The 21,841-nt window shown below is 38.3% G+C and overlaps 3 protein-coding genes and 1 long non-coding RNA gene across 9 annotated transcripts in view; 2 read left to right on the plus strand and 2 right to left on the minus strand.

Annotated features, from left to right (window-relative positions):
* The window catches only part of LOC119481611 (zeta-sarcoglycan-like), a 40,216-nt gene extending 38,645 nt beyond the window's left edge, over positions 1-1,571 (minus strand). Inside the window, exon 1 of the mRNA XM_037758714.1 lies at positions 1,414-1,571. Coding sequence (XP_037614642.1) covers positions 1,414-1,452 — 39 coding nt within the window. The 5' untranslated portion in view covers positions 1,453-1,571. The remainder of the gene's footprint in view (positions 1-1,413) is intronic.
* The window catches only part of LOC119481616, a 319,631-nt gene that overhangs the window by 49,050 nt on the left and 248,740 nt on the right, over positions 1-21,841 (minus strand). The gene's annotated exons all lie outside the window — the stretch shown is intronic.
* On the plus strand, positions 868-9,222 carry LOC119481612 (dynactin subunit 6-like). Of its 3 annotated transcripts, none has more exons than XM_037758716.1 (7): positions 868-1,128; positions 5,657-5,725; positions 5,835-5,940; positions 6,480-6,568; positions 7,304-7,351; positions 7,799-7,941; positions 8,037-9,222. In XM_037758716.1, exons 1-7 carry the CDS (start codon positions 987-989, stop codon positions 8,133-8,135), a joined length of 696 nt encoding a protein of 231 aa, XP_037614644.1. In that variant the 5' UTR covers positions 868-986; the 3' UTR covers positions 8,136-9,222. The 3 variants fall into 3 exon arrangements, with proteins under 3 accessions (XP_037614644.1, XP_037614645.1, XP_037614646.1); XM_037758717.1 differs by lacking the exon at positions 868-1,128 and adding an exon at positions 1,608-1,672 and having other exon boundaries at positions 5,661-5,725; positions 8,037-8,508; XM_037758718.1 differs by lacking the exon at positions 868-1,128 and adding an exon at positions 5,281-5,398 and having other exon boundaries at positions 5,661-5,725.
* Positions 21,182-21,841, plus strand: part of LOC119481613 (RNA-binding protein with multiple splicing-like) — a 40,535-nt gene continuing 39,875 nt past the window's right edge. The window contains exon 1 of one of the 4 annotated variants that reach the window (XM_037758722.1): positions 21,182-21,659. In XM_037758722.1, coding sequence (XP_037614650.1) covers positions 21,594-21,659 — 66 coding nt within the window. In that variant the 5' untranslated portion in view covers positions 21,182-21,593. The remainder of the gene's footprint in view (positions 21,660-21,841) is intronic. The other 3 variants (XM_037758721.1, XM_037758720.1, XM_037758719.1) reach the window with 3 other exon arrangements.

A 21,841-nucleotide genomic window follows, 5' to 3' on the forward strand; every position in this document is an offset into this window, starting at 1 on the left:
CTCCAACTATGTGAATGAAAATGGGTTCTATGGGTACCCACGAGTCTCCCCTTTACAGACATGCCCACTTTATGATAATCAAATGCAGTTTGGGACAAGTCATAGTCAAGTCAGCACACTGACACACTGACAGCTGTTGTTGCCTGTTGGGCTGCAGTTTGCCATGTTATGATTTAATTATTTATTTCTATGTTAAATGCAGTACCTGTGAGGGTTTCTGGACAATATTTGTCATTGTTTTGCTTTCCTCACTTCCGTTTCTCTTCTCGTGCACCGATTCGCTTAAGCCGAACAGCCAATCAGAGTGATTTCTCTCACCGATTGGGCACCGCCGACCGATTCAACACTCTGAATCAGTCGAAAAAAACTCTGAACAGGGCCTTTAAAGCAGGGAGGGTGGGGGGAGAAGACGACAAACTTCTCCCCCCCAGTACAGCCTTTTCCTTGCTAATCCCTAGCAAATCCTCAGAGAGAGCAAACGGTCTGGGCCATTTTTGGACAGCGTCATTTACATTCATCAGTCGAAGGCACAGGGGAAAGTGGCAGACAGACAAAAAATGATGCCATAAAAGCCTCTGTTTTAATTTAAAGAGAAGATAGTAGGGATCCTTTAATATCACACCTTCCAACAATTTATATAAAAAAAAGCACAAACATGGCAAATCAGCCGGAAAAGGCAAACTTGCAGACTTTCCCCACTAAGTGCTGGATCAGCTCAGAGCCACTGTGAGCAGGAGTGATTTCTTGACTGATAAGCGTGACTTAACCACTAAAGCCCAGAGCTGTGTGTGGTGTGTGTGTGTGTGTGTGTGTGTGTGTGTATATGTGAGTGTGTGTGTCTGGCCAAATGGATGGACTTGAGTGCACAGCCAAACAGTAGCTCTGCTGTGTGGAGGTTTCTGACACCGAGCTGCCTTTTTTTGCACTGCAGCACAGAGACGAGATGCACATACTGTACACCCAGAGGTTACTGCCTGCCTCCCTCCATGCTAGGGTGGAATGATAATGAGAAAGCATGCAGGCAGAATATTCATAGGCTGTCACACATTACTGTGATTCTTGAAGAGAGGAGAATGCATAGGATATATGAGGTGTACAGCAAGATATGTAAAGACACTCCACAGACAGGTGAGTGCTCATTAATCACCATGTTTCCTGCAACCACTGTTACACTACATTTACATTCATCTTTAATTAGCTGGTTAATGGAACAATTGAAACACCTGTTGCAGCAGAGAGGACTCATGAGAGTTTGGACTGCTGAATAAAACACAATATCTAGATAAATAATTCATGAATAGTTATATCAAATGTCCTCCTTGACCTGTCCTGTATAAGCTAGGTTAATAAACATGTCAAACTATTCCCCAATTACACCAAAAATGCACTTTTTCTCCACCATTGGTAGCTTACCTTCAACGTCTCTATGTCCAGAGTAGCAGACTGCTCCATGTTACAGTTTGTCACAGTTACATATTTCCACAAAAGTTGAGAACCAGCTAACTTTACAGTGTTAATTAAGAGAAGCAGGTTCAGGTGCTGCCATGCTGCTGCTGCTGCGTTCAAGGAGCCGCTGAGACGATCCGCTCTCCTACAACACTCAACTAGTCTAGTCGGACACAATGAGGAGGGACACTTCCGGTAAGTCATTTCAAAATAAAAGAGCACGAAGGTGAGCATGCACATGTATCTCTAGTATTATTTTTATTTTTTTAAACAATATTTTTTATTGAATTTTACATATATACATATATACACATACAGACAGTGACTAACAATATTAATAATTAAATTATACAATGAAATGTTTAGTCAGAATTTCAAAGAAAGAGAGACATGACATTTCATGTATTTCACTTATCTAACAAAGAAAACAAAGAAAATAAAAGATAAGACAAAATAAATAAATACCTATGTACATATGTGTATGTGTATGTATGTATATATTGCGGGTTGTATGGCATGTGCATATTGTATATTATAAATTGTATATTACAAATAATAATTTGCGCATATAAGAAAAGATAACAAATAGTCAATATGATAAAGATAAATATATAAGTAATGAATTGGTATTCTGGATTGATAACAAATTTATATTTTGATAAGGATAATAATAATTTATATTTCTGTATGACACAGATTAAAGGTAATATTTATATTTAGCTGGAATAATTATAAATAATAATAATTATAGTTAAAATTGAATTAGAGTATATGTATGGCTCAATAAGGAAGCTGGTTAATAATTAATAATTGACTTATGAAGAAGGGGTGGGATTAAATAAGTTTATACTTCTTCTCACTCCTTTTCGAATATGTAAATCAAGGCATCAAGTGTTTGTGTGTTTCTTACGCTTTTCATTGTATGTAAATACCACTTGTTTCTGACTGTCCACTTGTTGGTATGAGCATTCTTTTTCTTTATTTTTTATTTTTATTTTGTATTCTGCATGTTCGAAATAAATTTTGAAATGAAATGAAATGAAAGAAGAACAAAAAAAAACACAACAACACACAACAATTTCAACAACAGCACTCAGCAACACACAGCTGTTTCAATTTGACTGTGCCCCTTGACGTCCAAGAAACTCCAACAAAGGTTTCCAAACATTTTCAAATCCTGCTGCTTTTCCTCTGGATATGCATGTAAAGTCTCTCCAGTACAACACAAGATGCCATCTCCCTCACCCATACATGTATCGAAGGGAAATCCATTTTTCTCCAAGACAAAGCTATCATTCTCCTGGCCTGCAGGAGTCCAAAGTATCTCTAGCATTATTTATGGGAGGTTCATGTTTACCATTATGTTTGGATGATGTTTATGTTTATATGTATGGATGACGCTGGTGTGTTGCGCTGTTAGATGATGACCATGCAGGAATATTTGATATTTGTTGTTAGTTAATGTGTCTGAATAATCCCAGGAGGGATGGGTTATGTAAATGACCAGACATGAAAATAAATTATTCATTCATTCATTCAGAAACAATACACATTCTGAATGGTCCTGCATCACCCTATTGGGGTTTATTTCACAATAATGACCGACTTGCTGTACGTTATCCCTTACATATTACTGGATCATTATTATTGATAGATTCATATGCAAGAGGCATTTTAATGTTGTGGTTGACGTGAAACTATTTATTTTTTTATACTCTTTTAAATCAGTTTAAGTTAACCCCAATCAGTTAAAATAATATAATTTTACAAGCAATAATTGCCTCAGGAATATGTTTCAGTCGTGAAGGAGTACCGTAGGACTTTTTTGTAATATACTGCGGGGTAGTTTAATCTGTAACGATGTAATATCATAATAAAAAAATAAAAACATAATCTATAAACTGATCATATTGTTTGTATAAAACCTTAATGTGAACTGTCATATAGATGAATGGGAGTAAAAAGTACAATAACTTCCTTTAAAATGTAGTGGACTAGAAGTATAAAGTAGCATATAATGTTAATACTCAAGTTAAGTGCATGTACAAATATCTCAGGACTGTACTTAAGTACAGCACTTGAGTAACTCTGCAACTTTCCACCATTTGGAATAGACATTTTTTAGAAGAACACATATTTAAGGGTGTATAATAAGTGGTGGGATTTTGGTTGTTGTCATACATGGCAGTTTATATATACATTTTATTCTGAAAAAGGGGGATTGTTCAATTTCCTGTTTTATCATAGTGAACTTTGGTTGTCTTCACACAATTCAAATCCAATTTAGGAGGGAATAGATGGGTTAAAAGAGTAAAACTATAACTATGAGGCCATAATTCAGTTGCAACAGAGGTCACTCATCTAATATCACATCAGAGGAAAACTTTCTCTGACTGACTCTTATTTACTAGGTGTTGTGGAAGCCATATAAGGATTCATTTGACAATCATTAGAAAAAATAATAAATTTTCTTTTAAGTTAAAACCAAGACAGTATGTAGCTTAGAGGGACTTTCCTCCAGACCTATAGGCTACAGTAAATGTAACTGTATGTATTCTACATCTCTATCTGTTCCCATTCATCGGTGTTTGATGCACCCTGCAGGAGACATGGTGACACTGCAATATAAGAACAAATATGTACTATATCAAAAACATAAACTGATGTTACAGTATATTCAAGGCTTTATCTATTCATTCATTTATTTATTTATCAATTTAGATAATCAGGTTAATGTGTGGCAGTGTGAATTCTATTTTTGTTGCCCCATTAGATATTCAGGTTATTAAATTATTTGTGCTCTAGTAAGTAGAAAATTAGTTTATCATTATATTTAACTATAAGAAATCCAATATGGAGCTTTGTTTCCACTCTAACATTACTATATTAGGGCAGGGAGCCAGAGGTCTTATGGGCCCCAGGGAGAGCGGTAACACACAGTTTTTGACTGAACTGAATTGTCAGTACATCAGTTTATTTTATAGAAGCTTTTATTGTTTGTTTCTATTAATAAGCAAGATATTGGGCCTGTTTTAAAAAAATATACTTTGCTTTCATATTAAATATTGTTTATCCTTTTTAAGATCTTCGTAATCTTTGTTTGGACTGCAATCCCAAGCGTGTCTAACTGCATGCATCACACCTGGGGCCTCAAGGGAAGTTTGAATTGCCAAAAAGAAAGATTACGAATGTGAAAAATATGTGAAATATAATTTGCCTAAAGCCAGAGGTCACTTTGTGCACAGTTAAGACGTGGTATATTATCACGACACAATGAAACAGGAAGATACAGAGGTGTAATTGAAGACGAATGAGCAATATTGTGAACTAAATGAGGTTAAGAACGAAATTCATTTCCTTTTATTTTGTCCTTTATATCATGATTTACGATCAATATTATTTAAAAAAGTGCATGTCCCTGGTTTAGATTTGATAGGTATGGAGACTGGAGCCTTGATGATTGAATATCTTTTTGATAATGTTTTTGTATTTGCTGAATATCTTTCTGAAGCATGGGTTAGGAGGAGAAAAGTAACATACGATAAATTCCTCAGACTCTAATATATATATTAGAGTCTATATATATAGATATATATATATAGATGTATATATATATCTATATATATGTGTATATATATATAGATAGATATATAGATAGATATATATAAATTCAATTCAAACTTTATTGCAGACTCAAGGTCCAGATAAGAAAAAAGAAAAAAACAACAACAATACATTACATAAAATATAATACATTATATATATATACATATTAACACCTGTATCTTTAAAAAATACAGTAGAGGGCAGCAACGTTCAGGCTGGCTTTACTTCAGACAAACGTAATCAACCCAGAGCTCCATCTCTGAACTAGGATTAATAATCAACCACCGATACATTTATTCATCATCGCAAGGATGACAGACGCCAAGCAAATCATGGCACAGAAAAGGTACTTAATTACATTTAACCGGTGTTAACCTTTTTATGTTATGAGCTAATTTTAGCTCTTATGAAATACAAATGTCATCTTATGATAATTCTGCAAAACCACTGGTGTCGACACCCAATAGGGCTATTTATAGACAGACAATATGTTTATTATAGGGATACTTTAGCTGACAGTCTTGTGATGATCAATATGTGATGTTTATTCTGCCTGTTATGATGACACTGATTTGAATATTTCACATGATCTCTGTGTGTTCTCGCAGTGCTAAGATTGCAGCTGGAGCTGTTGTGTGTGTTGAAAGCGAGATAAGAGGAGATGTGACCATTGGTGAGAGGAGCTGTCACTACAAGCGCCATTTTTTCATCATCGCTCATCCAACATCTGTATGCTCCAATAATTTTTTTTAATTTTTTTTAATTTTTTTTTTTTTTTACAGGTGCTAGAACAGTTGTCCATCCCAAAGCCCGGATCATAGCAGAGGCAGGGCCTATTATCATTGGAGAGGGTAATCTAATAGAGGAGCAGGCACTTATTATTAACAGGTACAGTATTGTATTACAACATTATCTCCCTATTTGATTTTACGTTGTTTGGCATAATAACAAATTATTATTGTATATATATATATTATTATATTATTTTAACAGATTATTTATCTTATATATTATTATAAAAGATTTATCTTTTATATTATTATAGCCAATTATTTATTTAATTATATTATATTATTATAACAGATTATTTATTTAATCTATGTATTCAATTTTGAGTTTCTTAATTAATGTATTTAAGTTATTTCTTTATAGGAGAAAGGAAAAGTAGCTGCATCTTTATTTTGGAATTTTATTATATTATTTATTATATTACAGTTGTTATGCTGTAAACTGAATAATTTTAACTGTGTATATTATAATATAAAATGTAGAGATTTAGTATAACTTTCTACATTGTCTTTGAGTGTTTTATAAGGAGTTATTATAACTTAAGTGCAGGAACAAAGCACCTGGACTTGTTCTCGTCCAAATACAAACATATCATTGCGTTGATCGTCTAATTTTATTTCATGTGTTTTTGCCTGTAGTTATCCAGAGAATATCATGCCAGACACAGAAGGAGTGGAGCCAAAAACCATGACAGTTGGGACCAATAATGTGTTTGAAGTTGGATGCGGTATCCTTTGCAATGCAAATTACTTAATATATACCTGCAGTATAGAGCCAGACTGACACATTGGCAGCTTATTGCAGATAATATAGGCCTATTTGAGTTTTGTCAGCCAAGCAATAACAAGAAAAAGGCTGCCAAATATAGTTTGTCCATCAGAGAGCGTTGACAAGTTTATGTCTGCTGTTAAACGTCACACTCACTCAGTATATATCTTGGTCACATTTACTATTATAGTAGATATCTACTGCAATGGACAACAAGGATTAGTCCATGGGGTTGTTTATAGACTTTTTAAAAAGCATTACTATTGATCATGGCTTATTAATGAAGAAACTGGAGATATATGGTGTTAGTATACTCATGGCTAAGGAGTTGATGATAGATAACGATATGTACAAATTAATAATGTCAAATCTGATCTGTTAAAAGTTACTTGTGGGGTTCCGCAAAGTAGGTATAATAACCTTAAGCTTCTATCTACACTTCTTCAGTCAATATTTTTTGTTTTCCCTTTAATTTAATGCCTTATTTTTTATTTATTTATGTATTTTTATGTGCATTCTTTTTGGAAAATTGTTAATAAGGATCAAAATAAACTACTACTAATTTAAATGATCCTCGTAATAATAGTATGTGTTTATAAAAATTATAATATCAGACAATATATCAGTCGGGCTGTAGTTTACATTGACTAAAATACTTATTCAGTGGTTTAATTCCTTAATGATTCTGTTACAGTCTCACAGGCTTTGAAGATTGGAGACAACAATGTGATTGAGTCTAAAGGTAAGTACTGTAAACACGTACTGTATTCCTATTAGGAGTGAGCTACCCGGGTCAAATCTTCTATCATGGTATATGTAATTTTATATCTCAGTATTGGTACATATCATGATATTGTAGATTTTCTGGAAAATCAATGGTCGATAAAAAAACAGTCAGGAATGGTTAACACAATGAAGGTACGTCATCACATTGATGCAAAAACCTTATAAAAATACAACATTGCTATAAAGCATTCCAGCTCATTGATTTGGAACATTGCACACACTGGTCTAAATGACCCAGAGGTATTAATATAGCCATATAGGATAGAAACCATGGTATAAACAGTATGCCAAAGTTGATACATTTATATTGTCTCAAAGTGAATATCATCATATTGCCCAACCCTAACTTCCATTAGTTTATTTTTCTAACAAAACCCATCTTTCTGCTAACATGAAATCCCAGCTGATCTTGGGAGAAACGTGATCCTGACCAGCGGATGCATCATTGGCGCGTGCTGCCAGGTCAACACGTGCGAGGTCGTGCCAGAGAACACGGTAGTTTACGGTTCAAACTGCATCCGCCGTGTGCAGAGCGAAAAGCCACAGGTCAGTCTGCTTGTTCATGCCTGCGAGTCACGGAGTTTCGTTGTCTTGCGTGCACATTTGTGTAACCGGGGATTTATTTATTTTTTATCTTGTAGCCTCAGACTCTGCAGCTGGACTTCCTCATGAAGATTCTGCCCAACTATCACCACCTGAAGAAGACAGTCAAAGGAAACAGCACGCCTGTGAGGAACTGAGATGGAGTTGGATCCTTCCGCAACCCAAAGCATCTGCACAATTCCCTCAACTTGCACTTGTCTTTCACTTTGGTGTTGTTCCTTAATGTCTAGTGGAATACCTCTGACCATCACACAATCTACATTTCTTCCATTCATATGGAATATGAATCATATGAGGAATGCCTCAATTCTTCAACACGTGTTACAATTTCTGGTTTTGCACTTTTGCTTTCAGACCAAGACTATTTATGATATATTTTGGACCTGAATTTGAAAATCCTCTTGTGCCATTTTTATGTTAATCAATTATACTCGTATATATTTATAATTGTTCCAATAAAAATACAAAAAATATTGCAATAAATAGCAATAAAGATTGCATTTAAGCGTGCATTCCTCCAAGTGTTGTTTCTACATTTCCTATATTTTATGACCACAAGGAGGGACTATTGAGCAACTGTTTGTTTGCCCTCTGTACTGTCAACTCTGAAGGCTTTGTTTCATCAGGTGATGCAAAATATCCAGTTAAAATAGCATTTATTAATAATACACCTAAAAATATCTATATCATCATGTTTTTGAGCTAAAAAAATAGTCATAAAATCAAGTTTATGGGTCACTGCATTGGTGACTCTAAGCTGATTTACCATTTAAAAAGTGCAATTAGCAAAAATGATGCCTAAAACTTTGGATGTCTAACATCTTGGATTCAGTGGTTGCCAGTCCGGTGCCCTCCCACCAGGTGTTGCCAAATTGGTGCCGTGGGTACAGTGGGATTTCCATACAAAGCGTGGTTCATTGTGATTGACACGGGCGTGGTTGCAACGTGCATTTCTACTGCAGCACGGGCCTGAATAATGCCTGGCGCCCCTCCTCCTCATGTCTGAGCCCCTCGGGTGGTGCTCCCATCTGTGCCACGGCCACGCGGATTTGGGTGCGGATAGGCATGCGTGGTGGAGACCCAGTAGCAAGACTTGAAACTTGACTTGGACTTGGACAAAAAATTACTTGTGAGCATCTCTGTTTTTTAGTTCAATAAAGTATATTTTGTAACTTATAGCACTTATAGCCAATGATTTATGTATAATTAAAGAGACTTGCTCCGTTTGCTATTTGACTTGATGATTTGTGATGAAATTAGAAAATTAATAAACTGTTGTTCTCGCATGCCTCTGCGGTGAACTGATAATCCAAAAACTTGATGAATTGAAGTAAATTCATATCAAAACATCCTTTTACAAACTCTCACACACTTTAATAGGCTACTCTATCAAAAAGTAAGCACAACTACAAACCAAGTATTCTTTTCTGTAGGCCTATAAGGCAAGGATACTTAATTATAGTTTTCGTAAGTATATCTCTATCAAAAGATTAAGTAGGTAGGCCTATAAACCAAGTATACTTAGACTTTTAAGTATACTTGTCAGTATGATACTTGTATACTTAGACTTTTAGTACTTGTCAGTATGAGCCAAGTATACTTAGACCTTTAAGTATACTTGTCAGTATGAGCCAAGTATTCTCGGACCTTTCTGTACACTCGTCAGTATAAGACTTTTAAGTATACAGTATGAGCCAAGTAAACTTAAGTATACTTTTGTTAAGTATATCTCTGATAAGTACATACAAATTAAACTAAAAGCATACTCTTATTTTAAGTTCAAAAGAAGTATACTAATAGCACACTTGAGTAAACTTCATTCGGGTAAGGGAGCACATTGCTGCCTAAAAACATCTGCCGTAAAAAAGTACAAGTTGTTTCCTTTAAAGCTCCTTTAAAAGAGCTCAAGGCTGCTGCTCTTGGTCTTGAGAGTTTAAGGGCTTTGTGTCGTGCTCAGTGGGCACAGTACAGCAGCTCCCTGTAGGAGGCCCACAGCTGGTGTCGCGCGCTGCCAATACTCATTTGAACATGTCACGGTGGAGTCCCGCGAGGAGTCCACATCAACCAGGGGCTAATTATTTCAGCAGCGGAGTGCAGCCGGGGCCACGTCTAGGCTCTTTTCCGTTCTCACTTCGTCCGTTTTTTTTCCCACTACCATCCTTTTTATTTTGGGGTGTTGCCAAAGCGTCAGTTTACTTTAATATGACAAGGAAGACAGATGCTGGGCACAGTTGCACGGATGTGCAGAGTGACAAGGGCCTCATGGGGGGGAGGCGAGTGTGGCCTTTTAATCTGCAGTGGGTTTTTAGAGAGGCAAAATGGCTATGATGATAGCAACTGATGGCAGGAATTTGAGAGGAAGTTCAAATGTTGTTCTATATTTGGACGCAGTTATTTATACCTCTCCTTTACTGTACTGTTGTGAAACTGAATTATCCAGCTTCCACTCGTGCACTTTTGTACATCGCAGTGGTGTTTGCTTTGCTTTTCATAGGATTATCTCAAGTCAATATTTGGCCTTTTTACTAGAATATGCAGCATTCTCTGAAGAGTCAATAACATCTTATCATAAACAAAGAGAGAAGCGTGAGATTTTAGTTTGCAATAAGGCACTGGATTCTGAGGAAGTTGCTGTAAAAAAATGCAGTCTGGGTGTGTAGTCCACCACAGTCAGTCATGGTCAAGCAGGCCACCGGTTGGTTTGAGAGGATAAAGGCTTTCTGACAGCTGACCTTTGCTTCCAGGTCCACTCCACCTTTAAAAAGTGAAATGTGACCTATAGACCGCAGTGATTTCCATTGCAATCCCACAGAAATAATTAATTTCATCACAACAGGGACCCCTGAAACGCTGGATGTCATGCCTCTTAAGTCATGGTAGCGGCGTGGATGGCAATGTCAGTCGGTTGGTGCGCCACTTTGGTCCGGACTGAAATACCTCAGCAACTGTTGGATGGATTGCCATGAAAATGGATAGAGTTATTCATATTCCCCAGAGGAATAATCTCATAATGACTTTTCCTCCAATGCCACCATGAGGTTCACATTTGTTGTTTTGAACAGGGGCTGAAAATGTATTCAGTTAAAGGTGCAGTGCGTAGGATTTGTCAACATCTAGTGGGGTAACGCCGTTCTCTTCGCTCAGAGGCCATCCTTACCATAATAATGGTACTTTAGGTGAGTCAGACGGCCGCTGGCGGTACCACAGTTTTGCACTCTGCGGCTCTGATCCAGTGTTTGGTTTGTCCGTTCTGGGCTACTGTAGAAATATGGCAAAGCGACAAGGCAGACTCCGTGAAGAGGACCTGCTTGGTCATGTATAGAAGGTAGCCCCCAAGTTGCGAAACTTGCGCAAGATGGCTATGGTTAAGGTTAGGATAGGTTGTTTTTGTTTTCGCAACTCTTGGGTTCCCTTCTAGACACGACCGACCCGCTCACGATGTAGATATAAAGGGCTCATTCTAAACTAATGAAAACACAACGATTCTTAGTTTCAGGTGATTATACACTAATGAAAACATAGTCATGAATATCATATTCAATTTCTGTTACACACTGTTCCTTTAAGTCATAGTAGTAATACTACAGTGTAAAAATATATTCATCTCCATCCTTTATTTAAGTAAATATACATAAGTATTATCAACTAAATGTACTTAAAGTATCAAAAACTAAAATGACTTATGTCAAATGGCCCTTTTCATGGTGTCATATACACATACATAATAAAGGCCGGCATGGATACAGCATGCATAGTTTGCATGTGTATATATACATAAAGTTACATTCTGAATGCCAACTACAGTATTTGTAGTAATCTTTTTTCCTTCACTGCAAAACAACATACAAAAAAAAACACGGTAATAACATAAAAATGGTGACTTCACTAGACCTTGACATACCAATTACAAAAAGAGATGTAGCAAAATGAGAAAAGTTACAAATCAGAATATAATTGGCAATAGACACTGTAAGTAAAGGCCAATACACTGCAGCTCAAAGCAATCTGCAGAAAGCAAATTAACTACATTTTTTACACACACACTTCAATAAAGATTAAAGGTGATTGGAAGGACAAAGACCTCAGGGTTTTAGTTTAACCTTTTATTGGTTCCACTGTGCAACAAAAGAGAAGATATAACTTTACGTACTTCCTTTTGACCTGCTTTAAGTCCTTTTAGGACCACTCAACAGCATTCAAAGGGAGCATTATAGTCCATTACATAGACCTGTGTCAACATTTGGGAATTCAAGCCTAGGAGACATACTTAGCGTCTTTGCTCTCTACTCGACCCATCCTCTGCCCGCTGAACCATGAAAGCTTATTGTAGAGTCTAATGACACAGACTCGAGCGTATTTCTTGTATCTCTGTACCTTGACACAACTGAAGGTCATTCCATATATAGGGAGACGGAAAGGTGGTTTTATGAGTCAAGCTCTTGTCTTTGTTCAGAGCAGGTTTCCTTCTCGCGGCTTGTCAGATTTAACACGCGGCTGCACCTGACGACTCCGGCTGTGGTCTTGAGGATAAACGCATGTTCTACCTCACTACTCAGTAATGCAACCTAGTTAACCCCTTACCATTCCTCCCCCTTTTTTAGAGGGGCAGGGCTGGGGGACAGGGGATGTTCAGGTAGATAAAACATGAACAGTTTATGCCACATAGAAGTGGTGTACATCATCTGAGAGCTGGGAAAGCTGAAGATTAATTTGAGATGCAATATGTGCAATGTGTGTCAAGTATTTAGTCATAAAGAAATTAAAAAAAAATTATTTCTCTACTAATTGATTAAAATAAATTGTGAAAGTGTATAAGAGCTTAGAACATTGTGAATATAAGTTTGTGATGCCCATTCTCATGCTCACTTTTCACATTTGGAGATTTCTGCGAGAACTGCTCAGAAACCTCCTTTTTGTCAATCTACCTAAGAGAGCTATACATCTTCTGAATGCTCTAGATCTATAGTTTTTGGTTGTAAAGTTTCATGAGGCTGTGATTATCCTAGAGGTCACCACAGGTCATTTTATACAGTGAGGTCAAGTTTCAAAAAAAATCTTTACTACAATGAAATTGCTGCTATGGGGACTAACATCATCACACATGAATACAAGTGGGCTCATCGGATCTACAAGAGTCTCGGCTTTACAGTGATACCCAGTTTATATAATTCCAAGACTGTTTAGGGACCCCAGTATGCAGAAATATTCAAATACACCATTTTAGAATAGGAGAAAATAACACATTTATACTGGATTCAAAACACTACATGTTTTTGCCCCAAACTGCATGTGATTATTATAAAGTGGGCATGTCTGTAAAGGGGAGACTCGTGGGTACCCATAGAACCCATTTTCATTCACATATCTTGAGGTCAGAGGTCAAGGTGTTATTCCCATCAAGCTAGCATGACATGATAGCAATGGATTCCTTAGGTTTTTAGTTTGATATGATACCAGTGACTTCAATCTAGCTCTAAAACTGAGCCTGCTACAACCTCCGAAAGAAAGAATAGCGCCCAGGCCCGCCGGCGGGCCGTCAAGATTGTTAAGAGGTTTCAACAAGAGCTCTTGCATTCTCTTTCTCTGAGTCTTACAGCAGCTCATGATGATTTCCAGTTGTTCCGCCTCATCAACTTGGACTTTTTTGGCTTTTTTTTTAAATACTAACCTAACCATTTTCCCTTTCGCTTTTATACTTCTCCAGCTAACAAACAAAAAGAAACTAAAGTTTGTAAGGCGACACGTTATTGAGGGATTATTTCCTGGCAGAGGCTTGCATTTCTTCCTGTGGGTGTTTGGTGATTGACAGTAAGCAGAGCATGACGTGTGCACCGACATAAAGACACTCAACTCGGTCTCAGTGATAAAACAGGGAAACTATACTAACTAAACTAAATGAAGGCTTTCTGGTTTGCTTTAGCTCCAGGTGGCAACCTCCGGGTCTGAAAAGTGAAAGAGGTCTATGAAAATATGGCCCTACTTCTCACTTGATTTATCATATCAAATCGCTAGTTTCAAGTCTTCTTCAATACAGCATGATGCTCATTTAGTAAATTATGGTCCCATTTACAGCATAATAGACCATAAAGCAGGGCATGCTTTTGGGCGTGGCTACCTTGTGATTGACAGGTCACTACCACGGCAATGTCTGGTCTGGGTGTTGTCCGTGTTTTCATTTTACAACCTTAACCCTTTCACACTTAGTTTTCAGTTCATGAAAGTTAATTGTAACATTTTGGTTGTCTAAAAATGTCTTATTCAGTGTTTTGTTGTACTTAGCGCGTGTCACTTCTGGTTGTAAAAGGCCAAAATGCCAAACTTGAGGCTTCAAAATAACAGTCCACAAACCAGTGGGTGACATCGCGGTGACTACATCCACTTCTTATATACAGTCGATGTTTAGCTCAAGTGTTTGCCGTAGCTTTACGGATGGCAATGTCGGTCTGTCAACCACTTTGGTCCAAACTATCTCAACAACTTTTTGATGAATTGCTATTAAATTGACCATGATAATGACGATCAGGGTGCCCAAAGGATGAGGTCTACTGACTTTGGTGATCCTTTCTATCTAGCGTCATCATCAAGTCCAAATTTTGATTCATGGACGAAATACCTGCGAAACTAATGACATTCCTATCAGCCTTAGATGCACTTTGTGTTTAGTGCTAATTAGAAAAATGTTATCAAGCTAAATCTAAGATGGCGAACATTATACCTGCTAAACATTAAGTTCTATCTAGCATGGCTGTAGACTTGTAGTCTTGTTAAAATGTAGAATTTATTGCAGTAAATGGCCTCCCAGAAAGCTGAAAGCTCTGCAGACTTTACAGACACCACTTGAAAGGATGGAAAGGAAAGAGAACAATAAAAAACAAACTTCAAAAAAAGTACCGGTGATGTCATTTAATGTGATTTTTAAGTCACACAAAGGGTGAGTAAACAGAGCTTTGGTTGTGAAGAAGCCACTGAAAAAGACTGTGCAAACTAAAAAACAAAGCACCGAGCCTCTCATGGCCAATTAGAGCGGGTCAATCTGACCACAAATTGCTCATTGGTGATCTTAGAGGAAGATCAAGGGCCACTAAGCATGAGGGAGGAACGCTGTGTATCAGTAAGTCAAAGGAATGGAATGGCCTGGCTCTACGCCCAAAGAGAGCCACTTACCAAACATCACTCAAAAGAGTGAAGTGTGTTGCTCTGCTAAACCCAGAGCTGCTGTCAGGTCTACAGGCAGGCCCGCTTGTTTTTACAGATGACCTCTAGATGGATTGCAACAATGTCCTCCCTCTCTTTTTTTTCTTTTTGGTTGTTTTGGAGGAAGTTCGTAACTGTGGAGAGCAGGGATGAGGATTTTTCCTTTGATACTGAGTTGCAGGAATGCAAAGAACGAGTGAAAGGGGGTTAGAGGCAAGACATCTCTGAGTCATCTGACTGCGACCGAGCGGATTGCAAGAACCACAGGGGTCCTCCCTCGGGGATCCACCGCTGGTCAATACATCGGCATTGTGTCATAATACATTCTTGTTTTGGTGCTCATATCAAGCTGGCCTTTTAGCGATGAGTCAGTGATCCAGAAGATGATATTGGATAATCTGATTTGTGTCTCAATCTTCAATCCTGCCTTTGTGTCAGCAGAGCTTCTTGCAATATAGTTGAAATGTTTGTTATCTGGGCAACAAGAGATCTCTTAAAGCAATAGTTTGACATTTGGGGAAATAGTATATATATACTGTAGATGAGAAGATTGATAGCCTACCACTTTCATGTCTGTAACATTATACTAATTGTGGAACTACTGTATAACCAGCAGCCAGTTAGCTTATCATAGCATAAAGACTGGAAACACTGGAAAACAGCAAGCATGGCTCTTTCCTTAAGTAAAAACAACAACAAAGAAAATCCACCTACCAGAACAATATTTCAGGAAGTTTTTACACTTTGGTTTTTGTATGGATTAAAGCTAGGGTTGGTAATCTTAAGAAACTAATCTTCACTCTCCTTTTAGCTCTGTTTTAGTCTTAAAACTATGGTCAGTAATCCTAAGAAACTAGCAGGAACAAACTACATTTTCAAAATTATTCGGCAACTCAGCAACTCAGCAACACTCCGTCCGTCCCATCAGGCCTCTCCCCAAAGCCACTCCACCAAAATTATTATTATGAACGTAAACAATGAACATTTTTTCTTTTTTTTTTGGTCAGGGCATTTGATTTATTTTTTGCTATCAAGATGTAAAAAGAATTTCAACAAATTTAAAAATGTTTTTGAAGAAGATTACCAACTATAGCTTTAAACAAACACAATGCCACATTGGCCCAAATATAAACCGGTATTTATTTTTGGAAATTAACTATTATTATTATTTATATACTATATTATATATATAATGAGAGAGAAAGGCCTTAAGGATGAGGATTATCTTTGGTTGGATTTACAGAATCTTGGGGAAAATTTTCCCACCAGGACCAGTTAACAAAAACAGCTGTTGGAAAAGGTGAGGTCATCTAATAACCAGGGTCATCTTATATTTGTGCCAATACGGTTCTATAGCGTGTTACTTAGTGAGCTTCAGAGGTGCTAATAGGTGGATTTTTACCTTTGGAGAGAGGCTAGCTTATCTTTATGCTTAGCTAACTGGCTGCTGGCTGTATAGCTTCATATTTAGCAATATTTCAGGAAGTTTTTTCTTGAAAATAACTCGTGGAGCTCGTATTATAATCGAGGTCAAGACATTAAAGGTGCACTGTGTAGGATCTGGCGGCATATAGCGGTGAAGTTGCAGATTGCAACCAACTGAAATTTCTCATGTGTGCCAAGCGTATAGGAGAACTACGGTGAAAACATGAAAACACCAATGGCCCTATCTACAGCCAGTGTTTGGTTTGTCCGTTCTGGGCTACTTTAGAAACATGGCGGCCAGCTCCGTGAAGAGGACCTGCTTCATATGTAGATATAAACGGCTCAAGCTAAGCTAACAAAAACACAACTATTCGTATTTTTGGGTGATTATACACTAAAGAAAACATACTTTTTAATATTATATTCAATTTATGCCAATAGATTCCCCTAAATGTTACACACTGTTCCTTTAATGAGAGAGAAAAGACCTTATAAATTAGAACTATCTTTGGTTTGAACTGATAAACACCAGTCTAAAAAGTGTCTACTAACTTCAATAAGTCTTTTCCAAAAACAGCTGCTGGAAAAAGGTGAGTTCATCTAACAACCAGGGTCTATAATGCGTTAATTAGTGAACTTTGGTGGTAATAGACGGATTTTGACCTTTGGAGAGAGGCTAGGTTATCTTCATGCTAAGCTAAGCAAACTAAAATAACTTCCTGAACCAGTTTAGCCAGTATCTTCTTAAACTAGCTATCTCTTGATACCACAAAGATATCCTCATTTAAGGCTGGACCGTGTCAAAGCTTGCTGACATGTTACCCAGGACATTGTGACCATACTCTCCCCCCCCCCCCCCATTTTTCTGTGTGTGTGTGTGTGTGCGCGCGCGTGTGTGTGTGTGTGTGTGTGTGTGTGTGTGTGTTTTTGTGGGGTGGGGGTGGGGTGGGGGGGGCACCCTCCCTCTCCGAGCATCAGACCACACAGCTCAGCCCTGAGACCTGTCAAACACAGCTGGGACATCTCCCCCTCTCCCTCCTATCCTCTCCTCCTCCTTCCTACCTCTCCTCCCCCTCCTCTGCTCCCCAGACTCCGGCAGGAAGCTTTGATACAGGGGTGTTGAGCAGCAAGGGGAACATTTCCATTTTTATCTGCTTCGAAGACTCCAAGACCCTCCTCCCTCTCTTTTTTTTTCCCTCATCCCAAACTGCTTCTCATCAGCATAAAAGAATCTGCCATGTCCCTTCTTCATTGTGTATGCTTCAGATGCTGTGTAATTGATATAGACATGATCTAGGAAGGGGAAAGAGCAGAAATCTCTAAGACCGATGACTGTTTTTCCCTTCTTTTGTTGCTTTTGAGGTGCGAGTTCAGCAAAAATGACTGTTTTTCTGCACCGGCTGTCTTAAAACGCGAGCGTCCTGTCCTGTGCAATAAGTGTCACGCAACATATAGTCAAAGTCTACCACTACCGAGCCACTGTCAGCTCTTGAACTCTTCATCGCGAAAACACAAAGTGAGGCAGTTGCTCAAAATAAATGTTTTGAAACGGGGGAGCGTTCAAGGCTGCCTTGTCACCTGATCGCTGCTTTTAAGGCTGCGCTGTAGACAATAATAGGTGTACCAGTAAACTTTTGAGTGTTTGCTCATCTCCACTGTTGTTGAGACATTACTTCATAGCTGCAAGGTCTGGCTGTTTTCCCACTCAAAAGGTCATAAATCAAATAGTCTTGGGTGAGCTCACACACACACAGTGGATTAACGCAACTTGTTATCATATACAAAATCTTGAGCGATGTACAGGTGTTGTCTCCAGTACCTCTTTGCATGAACAACCTGCCATGGTCACTGTAAATCTAGACATAGATAGGATGTATGCGTGAGGAGAAATATTCGCCCGAAACCACAAACCACTCAGAGGCCTTGAAATGATAAACCAAGAGCCACGTGAAATGCATTAAACAGCCAGGTTGATAATTGTCTACTCCTCTGTACGTCTTCACAGATGATGAATTATGCTGAGGGCTACATTTCAAGGGGTTGAGGCAGTGGAAAGAAAGACAAAATAATCCTGAGTGTGCAGTGTAACAAGACATCTCGTGATGCCAGATTTATGACGGTATGTAATGCAGCGTGAAGGTTAAAGTTTAAATAGTCAACAAGTTAAGATATAGAAAAATGAGTGACTCTTCAAATACATATGTAAGTAAAAACTGATGGCAGATTACTCCCCAAAATAAAAACATGTCTGGATTGTTCCCAGGAAAGTACCTGGTAAAATACAAACAATTAAACAATGCAATCAAAAATGACTCTTAAAGGTGCAGTGTGTAGGTTTGGCGGCATCTACTGGTGAGGTTGCACATTGCAACCAACTGAAACTTTTCCCATGTGCCAAGCGTGTAGGAGAATTACGGTGGCCAATTCCAAAACGTGAAAACGTGAATGGTCTTATAGAGCCAGCGTTTGGTTCATCCATTCTGGGCTACTGTAGAAACATGGCGGCTGTGTGTAAAATGTAATAAATAAAGAGTTACTACAGCCTGTATTAGGCCCATCACAACAATTATGAACTAACAGCTGGCTCAGGGCCACAGACATGCCATCTGTATTTTTTCTGGGAATTTTTTAGCAACCTGGGGGCAGTTTAAACTCATCAATTAAACAAATAGCCTAAACATGGGGTGTTTTTAATTGGCTGATTCCAATATAATATTTAAAGAGGACCTATTATGCTTATTTTCAGGTTCATACTTGTATTTTGGGTTTCTACTAGAACATGTTTGCATGTTTAAATGTTCAAAAAGCGCTTTACTTTATCCGTATGCCAGCTGTGCTGCAGCACCTCTTTTCACCCTCTGTCTGAAACGCTCTGTTTGTTTGGTTTGTCCGTTCTGGGCTACTGTAGAAACATGGCGGTGCAACATGTTGGATTACGTGAAGAGGACCCGCTCCCAATGTAGATATGGAGGGCTCATTCTAAGCTAATGAAAACACAACGATTCGTAGTTTTAGGTGATTATACACTAATGAAAACATAGCTCTGAATATTATATTCCATTTCTGCCAATAGATCCCCCAAAATGTTACACACTGTTTCTTTAAGCCTGCAGTAGTCAGAATTTGTTCTGGCATCATTGGGCAAAAAATCCATAATAACCTTTCAGCATATTGTAATTCAATTGTTTTGAGAGAAAACTAGACTTCTGCACCTCCTCATGGCTTTTTTTTCATGTTTTAAAAAATCTAGCCCATGACGGGAGACTTTGGCCAATCACAGGTCATTTCAGAGAGAGAGCGTTCCTATTGGCTGTTCATTCACTGGAGGCAGCTGTCAATCACTTGCAAACTCCGATCAAAAGGTCAAACTAGGCAGCGCTGATCAAATATTAATCAATATTCTGTTACTGTAATGCCTATTTCCAGCATAAAATGTTTTCAGAAACATCTTGTAGTGTACTGTTTAGCTGTAAAATGAAAAAGTTTGCTCGGGCTGGTGGGCGGTGCTTATTTCCTCAACTGATCTCAACATGGCTGCTGTGTCACAAACTTTCTCATTTTACAGACAAACAGATAGAGCCAGAGCAACACAACCTCCTCTCCATGCCAAACAGATAGAGCCAGAGCAACACAACCTCCTCTCCATGCCAAATAGATAGAGCCAGAGCAACACAACCTCCTCTCCATGCCAAACAGATAGAGCCAGAGCAACACAACCTCCTCTCCATGCCAAACAGATAGAGCCAGAGCAACACAACCTCCTCTCCATGCCAAACAGATAGAGCCAGAGCAACACAACCTCCTCTCCGTGCCAAATACTATACGATACGATACGATACGATACGATACAATACAACATTATTGTGAGTTTGCACCGAAATTAATTTTGCATCCATAGGCAGCTCAGTTTCAGAAAAAGTACACATACAATAGACATACTGTTACCATAGACAGACAGACAAGTAAGATCCATCAGACAAAAAACAAAACACATCACAATTATTCATACATAACCCATTACAAAATGACCATCTGTCCTCGGGATTTACATGTCTTTAGCAGCACATTCATTATTATTATAATTATTATAGATAGAGTCAGAGCAACACGACCTCCTCTCCATGCCAAATAGAAAGATATATATATATATATATAGATCTTTATTGATCCCGAGGGAAATTCAAGAGAGCCAGAGCAACACGACCTCCTCTCCATTGCCAAATAGATAGAGCCAGAGCAACACGACCTCCTCTCCACGCCACATATAGGATATACATTATAAGTATAGCTTATGTATAGGAGTATTGAAGCAGTCAAATAATAACACAGGAGGTAAAGATAAAAAGAGAAGAAGAAGAAGCCTATAAGCCACAATAGACACGCACACAGTAATAATATTGCAGGAATGTTTTGCAGTGACTAAAATAACATTCAGCTGGTCTTGCTGGTGAACGGCTCTGGTTTTTCCACTGTAGCTCTCTCTTGCAGGCAGCACTTGATAAAACTTGATAAAGCCCCAGCAGCAGACGGTGTGGGTGCATCCCTCCCTTCATTACCCCACCCTAAACCCCTCCCTCCATCCCTCCCATCCCTCCCTCCCTCACGCCGAGGAGGAGATGGGGAGAGAGAAGTTTGCCTGCGGCGCAGTCCACTCTAACATTTACCGTGTTTCATTTTGGAGAACAGCAACAAGCAAGAAGCCTCCGGAGAAGCTTTCCAGGGAATAAGCTGAGGAATATCCGACTGACTGCACAGACACACACTCACTCACTCATTCACTCACTCACAAGCTGACTTTTTCTCCTCTTTAAATTAAAAATACTTCTCATTGATGTCGCCAAACTAGTGGGAAGCTTTGGGTCAGTAGGACGGACTGTTGTCTGTCGGAGGGTGCTTTCTGAATCTCGGAAAGACGATAATAAAGAGAAGAAGAAGACAGTCCTTGAAGTGAAAGTGACGAAAGAGTCCGACTCAGAATGAATAACAGCAAAACCGAGAAAGAAAACGAGCCAACCAGTGAATTCACCAACCACGAAGAGGAGGTACGTATAAACCCGAGCACCTTCATACAGTACCTGCTGTTTTAATGTGAACAGGTCGCTCTATGAACCATAACCACGTCTTAATAAAGCCAGTCATGCTAATGCTAACAGCTGGAATATTCTTATGATGTTCCTCCAGCTGTTTAACGTGTAAAAACACTGTCTTGTGCAGGGTTTTCTGT

This window comes from Sebastes umbrosus, chromosome 22, assembly GCF_015220745.1.
Source record: "Sebastes umbrosus isolate fSebUmb1 chromosome 22, fSebUmb1.pri, whole genome shotgun sequence".
Classification (NCBI taxonomy): Eukaryota; Metazoa; Chordata; class Actinopteri; order Perciformes; family Sebastidae; genus Sebastes; species Sebastes umbrosus.